The 19,923-nt window shown below is 46.2% G+C and overlaps 1 protein-coding gene across 1 annotated transcript in view; it reads right to left on the reverse strand.

Annotated features, from left to right (window-relative positions):
* Window positions 1-19,923, reverse strand: part of LOC142572886 (synaptogenesis protein syg-2-like) — a 157,782-nt gene that overhangs the window by 21,903 nt on the left and 115,956 nt on the right. Inside the window, exon 9 of the mRNA XM_075682324.1 lies at window positions 9,198-9,758. Coding sequence (XP_075538439.1) covers window positions 9,601-9,758 — 158 coding nt within the window. The 3' untranslated portion in view covers window positions 9,198-9,600. The remainder of the gene's footprint in view (window positions 1-9,197; window positions 9,759-19,923) is intronic.

Here is a 19,923-nt window from a genome sequence, read left to right on the forward strand (position 1 = left end):
CCGGGATTTATCGCTCACGGCCGACACCGGCTTTTCTGCGACACGAGCTCCTTAACGCGTTAAAAATAAAAATGAAGACAAGGCTATAGGGTTCGTTGCCGCGCGAACTCAACGCAATAACGAAGCTGCCAAATGTTTTTTTTTTTTATGATGAAACGATGTGTGTACGACATTTTTTTTTATTGTGATAACTAGGACCGCAATGATGAGACGCTATTATTCCCATGCTAGTTACTTGGACGCTGTGTTAGCACCCAAGCTAGCACTGGCATCGGCCGGGAAAGAATAGAATCAACGTAAAGGAATCATTTCGTGACACCCTCCCAGGTCATATTTAGCGGGCGCGCGCAGCTTTCAGCCTTGCAGCAAGATCTGAATGTTAGAATAATATAAACACTGATACCTTAGGCATGGGAGCACGGTTAAACAACACCAGGTAGTCGAAATTCGCGGACACATTGCTGCAGTATCTGATTCACTCAGAACTGAGGGAGTTCATATCATGCACTACTCTTAAAGGCCGTCAGGCAAATCCCGCGATTAATAAATAAAAATTGTAACTATGGGCGAAGGTCAGATCTGAACTAGTTTCATACCATGAATTTCTTACGCCTTCCGTTGAGGGCAACACCAGACTAAATAATTCAAACGAACTTTCCGTGCAATGAAATCGCCGCACAGCTCTTTCTTAAGATTTATCTCTAACTTTTGTTCGATATCTGCAGGCAATTATTTCCGGCGCTATACAATGTAGCCCTGTGACACATTCACCAATTAAAATTCGAATCATCAACGGACAACAGGGAATAAGGTACAGTGCTTTGTTAACCGACTGCAACCTAAGATACATCGGAAATGGTCCACATTTTTTCTACGTGCAGAGACTATTTATGTATGCAATAGGAGCTACTCCATAGGAATAGCAGTTATAAACAATCTAACGCTAAAGAACAACGAAACTCCACTATATATATATATATATGAAAAATGTAGCCAATAGAAGTGGATAACGAAAATAAAATAACAGACTTGTGGCCAACCAAGCAGCCAAAACTACACCACGAAACCCCTGAGGGCCGTACTTCCATAGCAATACACAGAAATAGTAATGAACACAGGGGATCACTGTTTTGTCAGTGACTGCCATATGGAAGGTAGCCTACAATGGAGTCTAGGAGACATAGGAGAAAGTAAACGTGGTATTAGATGGCATCTAAGATTATTGAGGAAGGGTGAAGTGGAAAGCAAACGAAACGACAATTTGCCGCCGCAGGTAGCCGAACCCAAGTGTTCTGCATTACGCGTGCGATGATCTACCGGTTCAGCTACGCTGGCTGCTCTCCTTCAGTCTGCCTTGTTGTCTATTTGTTTATATGCGTAGCGTATGTGGCTCTGCGACTGTTAGCCAGTGCGAAGTGCCCGTACGTTTGCAACATAAAACGTGCTCATTCTTGGCGTCCTCATGGTCTGTTAAGTGATACCCAACGTTGATTTTTTCAGGTAGCGATTGTGCGGTCAATCAGGTTCAAATTACCCGCACTTTTTCTAAATGGGGCATTTTATTTACCTGAAATTCCGCAAATAAATAACATCAATTTACGCAGGATGTAGTAACACTGGTCGTTTCCTCCATTTTTGCGACATCGTTGTTCCGAGGCGGTGGTTTGTGAAGAGGCTTAGAGACTGTCAACGTGCGGCTAATTAGGCCTCTCAACAATCATTATGATCCAGTAATTAATGAGCAGCGAACTTTACCTCGCGGCTCTGTATTATCGAAACCACGCAAGCCAGTTCTTCCTGCGTTAACTCTCTCGGGGGGGGGGGGGGGGGGGCAATCTTAAGGAGAGTGGTGATTTCTATCTAAAGCCAGCGCCGAGCTTCCTTTTGTATACCTGTGCTACGGAAAAAAAGGCTCATTTGCACCTTAAATACTGCGTAAAGCTTGTAAAACAACATTTCGTGGCAGTGCAGTAACCCATATTTGTTGCCTTCGTAAGAAAGCGTGTCGCATGGGAGATATCTAAGCTCCTGTACTAATTCTGTTCATCGAAAATGATGATGCATCACATGCAGGCAACTAACCAGGCACCGAGGTAACTACATTGGCGGTCGATTTCCGCTTACTGGAGCAGAAAAAAATAAAGTTATTCACGACAATCTTCACGTTCACGCGCTATTAAGACGGAGGACAAAGCAGGTCGGTAGGTTTGCTCGGGTGGCACCTCAGTGGCAATGGCGTCGTGCTGCTTGGCGCCAGGTAGCGGGCTTGATTTCCTACTGCGGCGGCCGCATTTCGATTACATAGGAATACAAAAAGAACGCTTCGGCGTAGAGCTAGGTCCACTTGAAGAACCCGGATGTCTTCAAGGTATCCAAATACACACACTAAATGTCAACCAGAGTCCGTGTTTTGCATTAGGTCGGTAAATATTATAATGCCGGCTGGCCTCTGTGAACGTCATCGACGGCATGATGCAATCCGCACGCGTGCACACACCGACCACCACGAGAGCCCGGCGCCTATAAAGAGTGCTTTTTTTTAATAAATGCGGCGAGGCGTTTCCCTGACGGCAAAGTCTTTACCATGCTAATCTAAACATCGTACTTTAAACATGATACACAACGCACAAAGTCATCACAATAAATACTGAAGCGGTGAAATACCAGACTTAAGTGCAGAAAACGAACGCACAGGCCAATTAACAGCACTCTCTTTGGAGAGCAGCAAACGCTAGGAGCTAGAGAGCGTGAGCCGAGCCCTAATAGTTTAACTTTACGGGCGAGCGTAGCTATGAATCTGCGCAATAGATATCACTGTAAAAATGTTTACACCCTTAAGGGTGTTTTGTTGCCGCTCTGGTAACGCCCTTACCGTTAGGGCATTACAAAAATGTATTGAGGCTGACAACGGAGCTCAAACTCGACGTGCGACGTGCAATGACGAAATACGCAGTTGAAAGCGATGTAATCATTCCGACAGCCTTGGGCGCACAGAAATATCCGACAAAACGATTTCACAGGGACAGAGATTAAACTCTCGTCAGATTTTTTGTCTCTCTGTGTTTTGTGATCGCACGTCTAGTTTGAGCCCCGTTGTCGGCCCCTATAAAATTTTGCAAGGCCCTAAAAGGGCATTACCAGTGCAACAAGAAAACAACCTTAAGGGAATTTTCTCGTTGGTACAAGAAACACCCTTAAGGGTGTTTTCTTGTTTCACTGGTAACATTTTTACAGTGTATGTGTACTGACGTTGCAACCGTTCTTCGAATTTTATGTGCAATTAACATTATTGGCCTACTTCTATCTATCTATCTATCTATCTATCTATCTATCTATCTATCTATCTATCTATCTATCTATCTATCTATCTATCTATCTATCAAGCCTCTTAGCTGACCCAGTGGCCAAAGTTGTCTACTAGCTTGAGCCAAGATGCATGCTCGTAGTCGCCATCTTATAGTGGTAGTTGCGTCGTCGTCATTCCAGCCAGGCCTTCGTTGTCATTCTCCTCACATCATCTTCGCATACAGTCGTCATGCATTTGTTGGAACACTGCCATCGTGAGACCGTCCTTATCGTATCGTCATCTCTCAAGATTCGTCAACCGAGTCACGTCACGCCATCGTCACCATGCAGATTTCGTGATTTCGTGATATAGCCACCATCACGCATTCGTTGTGATACCGTTGTCGTAATACAGTTATTGCCACGCCATTGTCATCATTCAGTCGTGTTCATCCAATTGCCATCAAACTATTGTCATGCAATCGTTCTCATCGCATCGTCGTCACACATTCGCTGTCATATCATCGTTGTGATGCCGTCGCGGTCACTCCATTGTCGGAATTCCAACTTTGCCATTCGACTCTGGTCACGCCATCGTCGTCATGCCATCGTTGTCACACAGTCGTCTTCATACCATCTCCATCACTTCGATGGTGTCCTCCCATTCTGGTCAAATCGTCGTTGTCATCGACGTTACTTTCGTTATTTCATTGACGTCAATCCGTCTTCAGCATTTTATCTTGATTATGCCACCGTTATCATGACACTGTAGCCATGTAATCGTTATCACTCGAATTTCTGATGTCGTTGTTGCGTCATCTTCGTCATTACGCGTCGTCGTGATGAGTTCTGTCTTTTACGTGCTTGGCATTGTCTCCTGCCACGAACGTTGCTGAGTGGATTTGCCCCTCCCCCCATCCGCCTTTTCGATAAGTAATGGACAACAATGAATACTCCCCTATTACACTTATAATTATGCTTCACACATCCTTTTTTCTGTCAGTAGGAACTAACGGACAAGTCCTGTGGTCTAACCCTTCTCTCGGTAATAAGCTTTGTTCAAGTTTAATTGTTCTGAAAAAAAATACAGATAAATGTAAGAGTGCTACAATATTCAATATGTTTTCTTATTCTACTTGGAAAGAATTATTTTCAACACCGAATATGAAAGACTTTCACACTTTTGTTTCATGATAGGAGGAGACAAAAGAAATCAGACATACGCCTCCAAATCATGAAGAAAAACAAACGGAAGGCTATTTTGTAGACCTAGGTTAAACGGACATTTGTCGAACGGTTCCCGTTGCAGAACCAGACCCTGCCTTTCAGGTAAATTTAAACGAAAGTAAACGTGATGAACGATAATGCAGCAATAACACTTTCGCAGAATACGACGCACGACATAGTAAACGATCAAGCACGAAGAAACGAGAACTGGAGAACAAGACCTGACGTTAATAAGTGATCTGGTCGGCATGATTGTACTCGATCAGCGCTCTGTGATTCAAATTCGGTACTCCTAGTTAATGTCGGTCGGCGCGTTCTGCACCACGATGGAGTGCTGGCTGAACGCTCGGGGGCCAAATACAGTGACAGTGTGTCAAAAATGCGACGGTTTACATTGTGTGCTTTTATCGTATAAGCTCGGTGTCCGCCGTGTCCACTGGTGGCGCAAAAAGAGCCGGCAGCTATGAGTTCCCCAATTCGCGTTTGAATCGCTCAGCGCTGTACGTCATGAGACCACCACACAGTGCACAGTTTCGACTGTGCCAGCCAGCGTTTCGCACACGTATTTCAATATTCCTTCGCACAATTTGTTATACCATTTCCTGAACAAAGTTTCCTAGCTTGCTTAGCTCGTACACAAATACCGCTTAACAAATGAGAAATGAGACGCTGCTGTGCAATACCTTTGGCGAGGTTGGCCGCTGCTTGCACACAAAAAGTCGCACGTTTTATTAATTTCAAGTGCCTTCTATTGCCGATTGCATAAACTAGACCCCAAGCTACGGCTATAACTACCACCTGGCCTTTCCCATGGCGAAACAACCTTGCTATGCCACTTGTGGCTGGAGTGGTGTTCGCGAATGCCTGCTCCTATCGTATAAGAATGGTTGAGAGCCCCATGTTCGACTCCTCTAGGTGCGAGGAAACCATCGAGCACCTATCGTGGGCCGGCCCTCGCTACGACGTACAACGCCTCTCTCTGATGACAACTTTAAACAGAGTGAACACAAGGCCGTTCTCCGAGTCACAGATACTCGAACCATGGCCACACCCGTCACTCGCACGAAAAGCGATTCGTGCACTAGTACACTACTTGAAGTGCCCCGGCTTAAGAGACCGTTCATAGCGTCCCTGTGCATCCTCCCACACGCACCAAGCGCTCCTTCTCTCCCTCTTTCTACTCTCCTTTACCCGCCCCCAGTGTAGGGTAGCAAACCGGGTGCTCGTGTGGTTGACCTCCCTGCATTCCTGTCCTTGCTGTCTCTCTCTCTATTGCTCTTAGCTTCGTTGTCCAATAACCAGTTTTGTTTTGCTATGCCGAAGGTAAGATTGCGCAATGGTGGTTTGCTGTAGCTTCAATGCACGGCCAACAAAGATAATCTGTGTTTTCTAACACAGATTATCAGAACAACGGCGGTGCTTCCCAGACTGTCAGAAAAATCATCCCCGGTTAGCTATCAAGTTACTGCTTGATAGCTAACAGTAACTACAGAACACTGTTTACACTCAAATCGCCAACGACAACCCTATAAGTGCACGGCAGAGAGCGAACACTAAGCTCATTATTAAAAAATAGCACTAATGTGAAACTCTAAATCAGTTCAGCTGATTAGATGCTGCTTCAAAACAACATTTTTTTTGCAGCCTTAGCTTGATTATTAGAAGAGAAAGAGAAGCGTAATTCAATATTTTTATCTTCTTGCCGAAAACCCAGCGCCGATACCTCTTTGTGACCTCAGGCATTTCGTTGTGTATTCCCGTATTTAGGACACTGTGCATCAGTAAACTTTTGGGGGCTTACTCAGTTCAGTCATTGGCTTCTTTAGGATCGAATGTGTTGTATCTTTACTGGTCAGAGATTAACTATGCTTGCGCAGATGCTGTCAAGTTCTGTGACGACATGGCTGCCACTATGACGGCAGATAGGCGGCGCCGCCACCCACCTTTTGATATTCCTGCTTTTCAGGCTTATCCTGTCTGCGCTAGTGTGTAGGTTTTCAATTTTTTAGCTCAAATTCTTAGTTATAATTATTTTTCTCCACAGTGTCTTATACGCACAATCCAAAGGCATATTACGACAGCGAACCCTCTGGAGAGACTTTGCCTTTCTGGGCCGTTTTCGAACACGTGCATGCTACTCATCCATCCGTCACCGAAAGGAATTGCCTTATCCCCAAATTCTTGTTTTCTGTTACTACGAATTCTTGAGCGAATAGAGAAATAACAAGATAGAATCCCTCACATTCTTGGCATTGAAGCTACGTAACATCTATTCCGTGGTTCCTGATGACTACCTACAATACCTGAAGTTTTTGTCCGTCAGTAAAAAAAATAAGATAACAGGTTACCCATAAAGCCCCTCCACGAGCAGTGCCTCTGATTTAAGTGGTGGAAAGAAATGTTCCCGGCACTGGGTGGCGGTGGATTGCCGAACGAATGATTTGCAATCTTTCTTTCCTTACGTGTTATTTATTTATTTATTGTTCTTGAGGAGTGGGGGACCATAGAAAGAAGACAGTGGAGTCTAGTCTGGAAACCTAAGTCCAACGAGCCGACTGAGAAACATAAAGCTGCAAATGCATAACCACCAATATTTTTCTTTCTTTCATTCTTTTTTACAAAGTTTCGCCTCTGGCATCCTGCACACGTACTACCACACTGCTGTACTGATTATACGTCTTACTTAACAATCTCTCCAAACTTTTCCCGTTTCTGCATGTCCCCAACCGACAGGCCTGTAGCTCATCTTCCATCCTTTTCAGACAGTAATCGTGATTCCCATTCTTGCAAAGAACATCACTGCGCACAGCACCAGATAAGTTTACCGAGCCCTGGCACCCATCCCAGATGAACGGGCACAACGCGAGAAGCCTGGCGGGGGAAAAGAGAAGTTTAGAATCATATACACAGCCCACTCTCAATGGACCCTCCCTCCCCCCCCCCCCCCCTGCCATCTGGCGGTCTGCTCGGGAGCTCAAACAGGAGGGATCTTGGTACTACAAAAGTACAAAACAGTATAGAGTAAAAACAAAATTCAGGTACCCAACGGCAGATAAGTGAAATGAACATTGAAAAAAGAAATGTAGCGTTAGGAACGCTCATCTTCGTAGGAGAAAAATAACGAACCTTGTCCGAGGCTTCGTTAGTGGCGCAAAAACGCCAGGCCCGGAAGATAAGAGTGAGCAGCATCGCGCTCGAGCGTCAGACCACGTTTCATGCTCACCCATTTACATGAGTCCCCGCGGCTTGATAAATGGGGCAGTCTCGCGCGGCTCACAGACCAACAGTACGGACGGGATGGGTGCATATTTTGAGTGTGCCACTGTAGTTCGCGAGAAGCGACGTGTTCATGCAAAGCCGCATTAACGGACCCCGCAAATTTACCGTTGTCGTTCAAGCTCGCTAAGCGCGCGCTGTTCCTCTCCACCAACTTCGCCGTATGTTATTACTCTGTTCATTACAATTCCTCGTTCAGCGTTCTCTAGCTCCCCGTGTTTATGAATAAAAACATGCGTACAACTACTGTTTTTTTGTTGTTGTTATAATTATTTTTTGCTCATTTGCTGTCGCGTCAAAACTACGTTTTGCATTGCGGAGCGTAAAAACCAAACTAATATAAAATCTATGCGAGATGGCTTACAGTGTTTTCGTACATAGGCAGCTTTCGTGCTGATGAGTGCTTAATGTTTATTGGATCATACAAATTTTAATTTGCTGCATTTTGCGATCATGAGCCTACCATACATCCGAATTGAGGGATTCCGGTTGCCTGCCAAGGATATATTGGTAGCAGTTAAAACGGATTTATATAATGAGGCATTTTATAAAATTTTCAACCTCCAAACTTCTGGTGAAACACAGACGTGTACTGGAAATGAAATGAAAGGTACATTTCATTTACCTAACGGCTTTTTCGTTACTGCGCTTGCTAGTACTCCTAGCCGTGCCCCTCTATTCTTCTTTCTGTAGTAAAGTGAGTAATTAACCTAATATTTTACTAAACAAATTGACAGAAACACTTTAGACACACAGGAAAAGTTGCACGTGAAGCGCACTTTTGCACTAAAAAGTGTTTTGACAGTTCTGAGGATCAATTTGTTCTCGGTGTACTTGGCAGCGCTCCGACTTCACAAAAGGCACAATGACAATGTGCGGAGGTTTACATTGTCATCATCAGCAGCAGCCAAAAGCTGCTGTCTATTTTTATGTATACTGCAGGCCGAAGGCCTCTCCCCGCGATCTCCCATTACCCCAGTTTTGCGCTAGCTGATAGCAACCTGCGCCTGCATATTTCTTAATTTTATCGCCCAACCTAAGTATCTGCCGCCCTCGAATGCGCTTCCCTTCCCTTGGCACCCATTCCGTAACTGTACAATCGCCTACTTTCTCCTATGGTTGCCACAAAAGATACAAATTTTCTAGTGGACCATTAGAAAGCTGACATATCGTGGGGAAATGAGGAAAAAATGGGAGGGGGGCAAGGCGAGCGACTACCCCAGCCGTGACAGAGACTACCGTGAGACACCCTTGCAAGCATGTCATCCGTCTATGTTTCAAGATAGCTGTGCGTGCGCGTGTTTTTCTTTGCGCGTACTCAAGCGGACGAGTGTGTACACGCGCACGTGCATGCGTGTGCGTATAAGATTTTCGGTAATAGCCAGCGGCTGGAAACTTCGGCAACGCACCTCAGACTCCGTAACCGGTGTCAACTCCCCCGTGTGTTGCCGCCACTCGGGCCGACATGACACAGGCGGCCTGTTGCTGCTGCTGCAGCTGGATCCGCCGACGCAGCTCCTGCTCGTGCGCTGACAGCTGCGGCATGAGGTGCAGGTGCTGCGGTAGCCGACGCTGGGGCGGTGGCTGGCCTGCGTGGAAGGAGGCCAGTGCCACCGCTTCTCGTTCAGGAAGTGCGTGGGCCGGTGTAGCCACCGCAGCGGTGAGCGCGACGTGGCGCGCCGACGTGTCCGACCACCAGCATGGCGGTACGGACAGGGGCGGTTGCTCGACGCCCCGTTCAGGAGTCGCCGCTGCCGCCGCCGCCGCCGCGTAGGCCACGGCAGCGGGCGACGGTGACTCCGGGCTCTCCCGCTACGTGGTCGTCTCGCGGCTGATCCAGTAGTCGTCCGCCTTGCCATTGCTATGTGCCCCTTTGCCGCTGCCGGACTTAGAAGATGAATGCTGGTGCGGCTGCGGCTGCGGCTGCGACTGCGACTGGTGGTTGCTGCTCTTGGGCGTCTGCGGGCCCTCTGCGTGGCGTTGTATGAAACTGTTACGTCCGCGAAGTGCGTATGTAGCCGCACTGAATAACGAATAAAACATCACAAGTTACGCCTAAATCGCAGAGCTGAACTTTATCATGCCATCTGTGAGACATACATAAAGAAGTGAAGGAGAAATAGGTTGTGGACGTTAATTATGAATGACATGACTGATTCCATTTCTCAGCACTGGCAATGAAGAAATGGGGATGAAAAGATCTAAATGTGAATAGGAGAGAGAAGTAGCACGCGTGCGCGCACATTAGAGCTCTCTTTCTTCTTTTTTTTTGTTAATGGAATCGTAGAAGGCCTGTCGCACGCGTACAGCGCCGTAAATACTCATATTGTCAAGAGGTAGTGTTTTTCACATCTTGTTTTATACGCGTATGCAAATGATTTGGGCACAATAACGATATTGCAGCTGGTACTGCACACATAATCGCATTGCTACATTAAAAACATTATCACAAAAACATTACGGCAAAAACAACATAATGATTACCATCGAGGTAATGCGATTAGAAGTAGTGACAGATTCTATTGCTGAACTCGCGATAACTTAAAATCCGTAGTGAATACCCTGAAACTACAGTTTTGATACACTGTCTCTGGTATCGGCCCACTTTACTACGCCACTGGCTTCCAAACTTCACCATAAGCAAAACGACATGATGATGAGTCAGTGACTGACGCATTGTGTGACGACGACGCAGTGAGTTCGATGGTATGACGTCGATAAAACGTCAAAGGCGATATCTTGACGACGGAATGACAATGATGAGATAATGCTGAAATGATGCGATGGTGTAAATACCATGGTGTGACGAAGGTGGCATGAGGACAATGGAGTGACGACGAGTGTGTGGCAACGATGGCATGACGACATTGGTAGGACGACAACCGGATCATGAAACTGGAATGTCGATGATGGAACAACAATGACGCCAAGACGGCGATGGTGTGACAAAGGATGAATGACAGTGACTGTTTCATGAAGGCGCCATGGCAAAGATCGCATGAGAACGGCGGCATATTCACGATTGAATGAGGGCAGCAAGATTATGATGGAATGACTTCGATGAAACCACGAAGCCGCTATCACGACGGTGGCATGACAACAATGAGAATATGCTCCTAAAGTCATCAATATGGTGAAACGACAGCGTTATGAAGAAGGCATGACAAAACAGGTATGACGCGACTGTGTGACGACGATGCCAATGGGATGATACGACTCGGAGGACGATGTTATAACAATGACGATGGAACTAGCACTGCAACCACATCACAACGGTATGAGATTGAATGGCTGACAACAACCGTATGGCGACGAGGCAGTGTCAACGATGGCATTATAACGGCGTGAAGACAATGGGGCTATAATGTGTTATTGCGACGATGGCGGGACAACGACTGTATAACGAAGGCTGTATCACCAAGAGACGTCGTCATGATGACGTGACAACGATGGTAAAGGGACAACGCATGACGAGAGTGAAATTACAGTGCTGTGGTGATGACGATGAAACGGCTATGAAGGCCTCCGTCGACGGCGTGAGAACTAATGCATGACGACTGTATGACAACGATGTCCTGACAACAACCGCGTAAGGAGAGTCGGACATCCAAGCTGAAATGAGGATGATGGAAGCACATAAAGCACATACCTAGAGGCTCAAACTATTACACAAGTTGGGCAGCTCAGTCGGTGTAGAAGGCCTCACGATGATGGCTTTACAGGATCAGCTGATGAAGTTGGAATGAGTATTGAATGACCAGGACGTCTACAATACCACGAGCACTTACCAAGTGGTCCAAGCTGACCGACAAACAGAGTCACTGGGTCGGCGTAAGCGGATAGATAGATAGATAGATAGATAGATAGATAGATAGATAGATAGACAGACAGACAGACAGACAGACAGACAGACAGACAGACAGACAGACAGACAGACAGACAGACAGACAGACAGACAGACAGACAGACAGACAGACAGACAGACAGACAGACAGACAGACAGACAGACAGACAGACAGACAGACAGACAGACAGACAGACAGACAGACAGACAGACAGACAGACAGACAGACAGACAGACAGACAGACAGACAGACAGACAGACAGACAGACAGACAGACAGACAGACAGACAGACAGACAGACAGACAGACAGACAGACAGACAGACAGACAGACAGACAGACAGACAGACAGACAGACAGACAGACAGACAGACAGACAGACAGACAGACAGACAGACAGACAGACAGACAGACAGACAGACAGACAGACAGACAGACAGACAGACAGACAGACAGACAGACAGACAGACAGACAGACAGACAGACAGACAGACAGACAGACAGACAGACAGACAGACAGACAGACAGACAGACAGACAGACAGACAGACAGACAGACAGACAGACAGACAGACAGACAGACAGACAGACAGACAGACAGACAGACAGACAGACAGACAGACAGACAGACAGACAGACAGACAGACAGACAGACAGACAGACAGACAGACAGACAGACAGACAGACAGACAGACAGACAGACAGACAGACAGACAGACAGACAGACAGACAGACAGACAGACAGACAGACAGACAGACAGACAGACAGACAGACAGACAGACAGACAGACAGACAGACAGACAGACAGACAGACAGACAGACAGACAGACAGACAGACAGACAGACAGACAGACAGACAGACAGACAGACAGACAGACAGACAGACAGACAGACAGACAGACAGACAGACAGACAGACAGACAGACAGACAGACAGACAGACAGACAGACAGACAGACAGACAGACAGACAGACAGACAGACAGACAGACAGACAGACAGACAGACAGACAGACAGACAGACAGACAGACAGACAGACAGACAGACAGACAGACAGACAGACAGACAGACAGACAGACAGACAGACAGACAGACAGACAGACAGACAGACAGACAGACAGACAGACAGACAGACAGACAGACAGACAGACAGACAGACAGACAGACAGACAGACAGACAGACAGACAGACAGACAGACAGACAGACAGACAGACAGACAGACAGACAGACAGACAGACAGACAGACAGACAGACAGACAGACAGACAGACAGACAGACAGACAGACAGACAGACAGACAGACAGACAGACAGACAGACAGACAGACAGACAGACAGACAGACAGACAGACAGACAGACAGACAGACAGACAGACAGACAGACAGACAGACAGACAGACAGACAGACAGACAGACAGACAGACAGACAGACAGACAGACAGACAGACAGACAGACAGACAGACAGACAGACAGACAGACAGACAGACAGACAGACAGACAGACAGACAGACAGACAGACAGACAGACAGACAGACAGACAGACAGACAGACAGACAGACAGACAGACAGACAGACAGACAGACAGACAGACAGACAGACAGACAGACAGACAGACAGACAGACAGACAGACAGACAGACAGACAGACAGACAGACAGACAGACAGACAGACAGACAGACAGACAGACAGACAGACAGACAGACAGACAGACAGACAGACAGACAGACAGACAGACAGACAGACAGACAGACAGACAGACAGACAGACAGACAGACAGACAGACAGACAGACAGACAGACAGACAGACAGACAGACAGACAGACAGACAGACAGACAGACAGACAGACAGACAGACAGACAGACAGACAGACAGACAGACAGACAGACAGACAGACAGACAGACAGACAGACAGACAGACAGACAGACAGACAGACAGACAGACAGACAGACAGACAGACAGACAGACAGACAGACAGACAGACAGACAGACAGACAGACAGACAGACAGACAGACAGACAGACAGACAGACAGACAGACAGACAGACAGACAGACAGACAGACAGACAGACAGACAGACAGACAGACAGACAGACAGACAGACAGACAGACAGACAGACAGACAGACAGACAGACAGACAGACAGACAGACAGACAGACAGACAGACAGACAGACAGACAGACAGACAGACAGACAGACAGACAGACAGACAGACAGACAGACAGACAGACAGACAGACAGACAGACAGACAGACAGACAGACAGACAGACAGACAGACAGACAGACAGACAGACAGACAGACAGACAGACAGACAGACAGACAGACAGACAGACAGACAGACAGACAGACAGACAGACAGACAGACAGACAGACAGACAGACAGACAGACAGACAGACAGACAGACAGACAGACAGACAGACAGACAGACAGACAGACAGACAGACAGACAGACAGACAGACAGACAGACAGACAGACAGACAGACAGACAGACAGACAGACAGACAGACAGACAGACAGACAGACAGACAGACAGACAGACAGACAGACAGACAGACAGACAGACAGACAGACAGACAGACAGACAGACAGACAGACAGACAGACAGACAGACAGACAGACAGACAGACAGACAGACAGACAGACAGACAGACAGACAGACAGACAGACAGACAGACAGACAGACAGACAGACAGACAGACAGACAGACAGACAGACAGACAGACAGACAGACAGACAGACAGACAGACAGACAGACAGACAGACAGACAGACAGACAGACAGACAGACAGACAGACAGACAGACAGACAGACAGACAGACAGACAGACAGACAGACAGACAGACAGACAGACAGACAGACAGACAGACAGACAGACAGACAGACAGACAGACAGACAGACAGACAGACAGACAGACAGACAGACAGACAGACAGACAGACAGACAGACAGACAGACAGACAGACAGACAGACAGACAGACAGACAGACAGACAGACAGACAGACAGACAGACAGACAGACAGACAGACAGACAGACAGACAGACAGACAGACAGACAGACAGACAGACAGACAGACAGACAGACAGACAGACAGACAGACAGACAGACAGACAGACAGACAGACAGACAGACAGACAGACAGACAGACAGACAGACAGACAGACAGACAGACAGACAGACAGACAGACAGACAGACAGACAGACAGACAGACAGACAGACAGATAGATAGACAGATAGATAGACAGATAGATAGATAGATAGATAGATAGATAGATAGATAGATAGATAGATAGATAGATAGATAGATAGATAGATAGATAGATAGATAGATAGATAGATAGATAGATAGATAGATAGATAGATAGATAGATAGATAGATAGATAGATAGATAGATAGATAGATAGATAGATAGATAGATAGATAGATAGATAGATAGATAGATAGAGATGCGTTCAAAATGTATAAAGTGGGCAAAGAATGCGTGACAGAAAGGTAGCTGTTTAATTCGAACCTAAAATTAAATACGAATTCAATATACATCCACCGATAAGGGTTCTTTTTTATTATTAATAAAGCGAGAGGCAACATAAATGATATAGAAAAGACGACATGCTCTAGGTGGACGTAGGAGCTGAAGCCTGAAGCCACAGCGACTGCACGAGGGAGGTGATGCTCTACTGCATTGAGTTACGATTAAGACTGTCCAGTGATTCACTTTTCTGGATACATATTAATGCGTATAAAACCTCGAAGAAAGAGAGCATGGTTCTCCGGCGTTGTAGTTGAATTCTCACGCAGAGGGTCTAAGAACATAATTTTTTATCGAACATCGACGGATGACTTGTTATACATAGCTGCGTGATGATAACTGATAATGCTTCACCGCATGGAGGCATCTAGACAAAAAAAAACAATACATGGCATAATTCAATGTAGGCATTACCAGTGCAGAGAGATTCAGGCAAAATCGAAAGTTTCCTCAAGAACTGGCAAAGGTGTTTCGATGGTGTTTCTGAAAAAATGTGGAAGCTAAATTTTTTACTACCTTGGATGGGAGAACTGTCATTATCGAAAGCAGACGCCTCGTTGAGAACTACAGGAAGTTCGACGAATTGCTTCGGCTTTAGCACCAGAGGCACAACGTAATATTGGATTATATTGCAGTTCGCTGGGCATCTTAGACGGCACGTCAAGCTGGCAAAAGATTTCGGTGATTATTTTCACGGAAACAAGAAGTACCAAAGCATAAAAGTACATTGTATTGTCGAATTAGGTAAAGATTAGGATAAATGTAAACACACTCCAGCTCCATTTATAGCTTAGCCCTATGTATAGTTTTCAGGTGACTGCATCAATTACATCTGATGCTTCCCAACGAAAGAACACGAAAACACAACTTATTTGACACAAAATCTCGGAGTACTTACGTGTGCTATTCAAAACTTTCGCGTACCTTATCACTTTCAAAGACTGTCTCGTTTGCTATATATCATGGGCAGCATTCTTTCGCCTCATACACAATATAGTAAATTGCCTACAATATGTACACAGTCACGTAGACACCTATGCAATTACACGCTAAGATCTAATTTCTAATGCCGTGGTCATCTCACGTGCCGCGCCCTTCAGTGCTTGAACCACCGGAAAACTTGCTATGGAACTCGTTTCCTCAAACAATCTGCTTAACGTGCTCATCGGTGCTCAGGCTTTTCTGGCAGGTCAATATAAATTTCCCGGTGCTTCGATAGGTTAGGTAAACAATGTCACAGTAATACCGTTCGAAAAATGAGCACCTCTGCACGCTCGTGTGGGCTGACAAGGCCCGCATGTAATATTCAGGGCTCTTACAAAGCTAGTGTATACATCCTAGCCCTTGTCCGCGAAAACGTGCAAAGGAAAATCATTCTATTCAATGTAATACATCCCATTACAGCGAGGCGTGCCGCGTTATGCCGCCTTTTGTGTGTCTGTGCGCGCGTGCGCGCGTGTGTGCGTGTGTGTGCGTGCGTGCGTGTGTTCGTGCGTGCACCATTTCCTCAGCATTCCCACTAAGAACAATGTCTTGCGACAAAATACAGGCCACCTTTCCCGTCTTCGAGGCTGCAGTTAGTAAATTAAGGTTTATGCAAAGTTCCCCTCACCTAAGCGCATTCAGCTAAGACCATGGCCCCGTCAAGAAGGACAAAGAAATGAAGAAAGCACTAAGCATTTCAAAGGTTAAAAGGCGCTACATGAGCTTTGCGCAGGAGGCGAAGAACGTGATACCCAGCACGCAGAGACACATCACCTTTCCCGTGGGACGACTTGAATTAAAGTAGCGGCGGGCTTTCCACTCGGCGACCGCGACCAAATTAATTTAATGCAAAAGCAGCCACGTAGAAGCAGATTGAGAGAGGAGAAGTCGGCCCGCTCAAGGTAAACACTGGCTTGGGTCAAAACGTGTGTGCCCGCGACCTGAGTGTGATGATGTTGACCGGGTGTACGAAGTTAGAGAGCAGAACAAAGATAAAATTGCGCGCCTGAAACGGTGATGGAAGGGGCCACGCTCCTACAGACAGAGTTCAAAATGGAGCACAGGCTCGACGGGGAACGAAAAAAAAAAAGAACGTATACGGACGGCCTTGCGTATCGGGCTGTCCGTTGGCGCACCGAAGCAGCGTTGAGTCGGGGCGCGCGTCTAGCCCCGCGAAATGGAAAAGATTGGAAATAAGGCAGGCAAGCAGATACCAAAGCGAAGGAGGTGACAAAAGCAACGTGCGTAAGAGAAAAGAAAGCAGTCGTGCTAAGGCGCGTAATTTTCTTTACGAGTTACCCTTGCGGCGCCCACTTGTGAAATGGCACGCACCTAGAAGCAAAAAAGTGAGTGCAAAGAGGACGGAGAAGGAGGGTTAGAGACCCAGAGTGCTGAACCACCTCGGGTCCCATGCTGAGGCCTCTTCACTCGTCGTAAAACGCTCAGTCAGCTTCGTCTGTCTTCTGTGCTTTTCTAGAGGAGGGAGGGGGGCGAATGAAGGTGGCGTTCGTTGAGGGTGGGGAGCGGGTTAGGGGAGAGTGGAAAAGGCCATTGTTCTTTCATCTTGTTACCGCACGCTCCGTTTCTTTCCCCTTTTTTTTCTACTGACTGCTGATCTTGAAGATGGCATTTACTGCAATGTTTGCGAAACTTTCGCAGCGCTCCTTGAGCCTCACATTTTTATCTCATTTCCTCTTCCTTTTCTTCTGCCGCTCAGCGCCCACCCCGGCCGCTGGGATAAAATCTAGTTTTAATCTCGCGATGATACGGTCCTTCGCCGACGCTCCACAGCGCTGCGCCATAAAGAGAGTTCGCTCTTCAAGCCAGAGCACGGTGCACGCACTACTCCACGTAGTGTCGGTTAGCTCCTTCTTTCCGTCTCGACTTGCCACGTCACGTCCGCGAGAAGTCGTCGCTGCCACTCTTAAAAGGGAAGAAACGCCATGCCATGTATATAATGACATTGTGGAATGGGTGTTTTAGAGCGCTCCGGCTGTGCTCCAACGGTATATGCAAGGTAGCAAACTAGGCTTACCTAGGAGACTGCGGTTCCATTACGTATAATGAATGCTGCTGACGCGCATATATGTCTCCCAGACCAAGCTTTCGTGCCGTCTGATGCAGCCTTATGGCGCCGCTGGTGCTCCCACGGGGAGATGGTACGTTTTCTAGGTGCTCACGCGTTCATGCCAGAGTATAATGCGAATGTAACCAGTTCAGGACAATAATAACCAGCTCAGGACAATAATAACAGGGGTGGGCGTACATTCGAAATTTTTTATAATTGCTTTGGGAGGTCTAATGACCCTAAATTGTAGAGTGGCGTACGAGAGCCGGCGTATAGTGGACGACTTCCAACGAATGTTTTTGCCAGCTGGGCTTCTTTAATGCACACCTAATAGTAAACTCAATACAGGACATACGAGCGCTTTCGCATTCCATATGCATCGCAATTCAGCTACGCAAAATATCGAATATGAATCAAACAGCCTTTCCTCTTTTGTTCGTATTCAGTTCGAGAATCGTCTATATGAGCTTGTGGAATATATATATTGTTTTTTTAATATAAGTGGTAACGGCACTAATTGGACTCTCCAGGAGCGAACATCAAAGCTTGTAGAGACTCAGAAGAGTGGTTTTGCAGCTGGGGAGCTATGATTGTTTCACCAGAGGCACGTTCAATAATTTGCAGTTATTTGGTAAGGATGACGAGGATTCCTCAATATAGGCGCATCAATTTATTATTTAGCCACACTAGATATGGTTGCAGTCCTGCAGAAACTATGGGCGGTGCTGCGTAGTATTACAGTTAGCTGCTTCAAGGAACGTAGTCTGGACGTCCGTCTGATGACCACCCTATTTCGTTTTCTTTTTCTTTTTTCACGGTCATTGTCATGGCACGCGTAAAGTACGATCAGCCTAAGTGTTCCTCGTTTACAAGCTCCTAACTTGGGCAGACGTCCAGCTATGAACAAAAATAGATTTAAGAAGCAATTTTTACCAAAAGAACTACCATAAAATGTCACATTGCACTTTGATGTGTAATTAGAAAAAAATATAGCCGATTAAATATTACAAAGGTCGTCTTGCTCGAATATTCTCGTTCGATTGGATTCAGAAATATTGGTATTCGAGCACCGGTAGCTTTTATCATTCGGAAACCAAAAGTGTGTAGTTCCAGTGCGCCGCGATCTAATGTTAGCGACTTCTCCATTTTGGCGTGCCTGTTTTTAGGTGTACACGATTGAGCATGACTCATGAGGCCACGTTCATTACGTTGAAATGAATGTCAGCGTGATAGCATTCACGGCGCGCGAAGGGTAACAGGAATAAATGACAGTGAAAGAACGCTAACTGTATATTTTAGAGTACTACTGTTCTAATTCAAGAGCGTGACAGTCGGTCACTGCCGTATAATAAGAAATATATGTTAGTACACATCATTTTATTTTAAATCGTGGTTAAATAAAATCTAGGCAATACAGTTAACAGAAAAGAGGGCAACTATAAAAAAGCAACGAAACGCCAGAAACAATAATAGAAAATTTGAACGCCGGCTTCAGGCACATAAATGCATGTTTCCGCATTACAAATACCAAAGCGGCACTGAAAAATAGGCAAGAGAAAAAGAGGTACATTGAACCACGCATATCGAATCAGTCATACGATAATGAAAAGCAGCGGAATGATCAGACTTACCATGTCCCAAAAATTGTGCAATATTAGGAGGAGGCGGAATGATAACATATAACATGCAATAAAAAAAGGCGGCAAA

Source organism: Dermacentor variabilis, chromosome 2 (assembly GCF_050947875.1).
Source record: "Dermacentor variabilis isolate Ectoservices chromosome 2, ASM5094787v1, whole genome shotgun sequence".
Lineage (NCBI taxonomy): Eukaryota > Metazoa > Arthropoda > Arachnida > Ixodida > Ixodidae > Dermacentor > Dermacentor variabilis.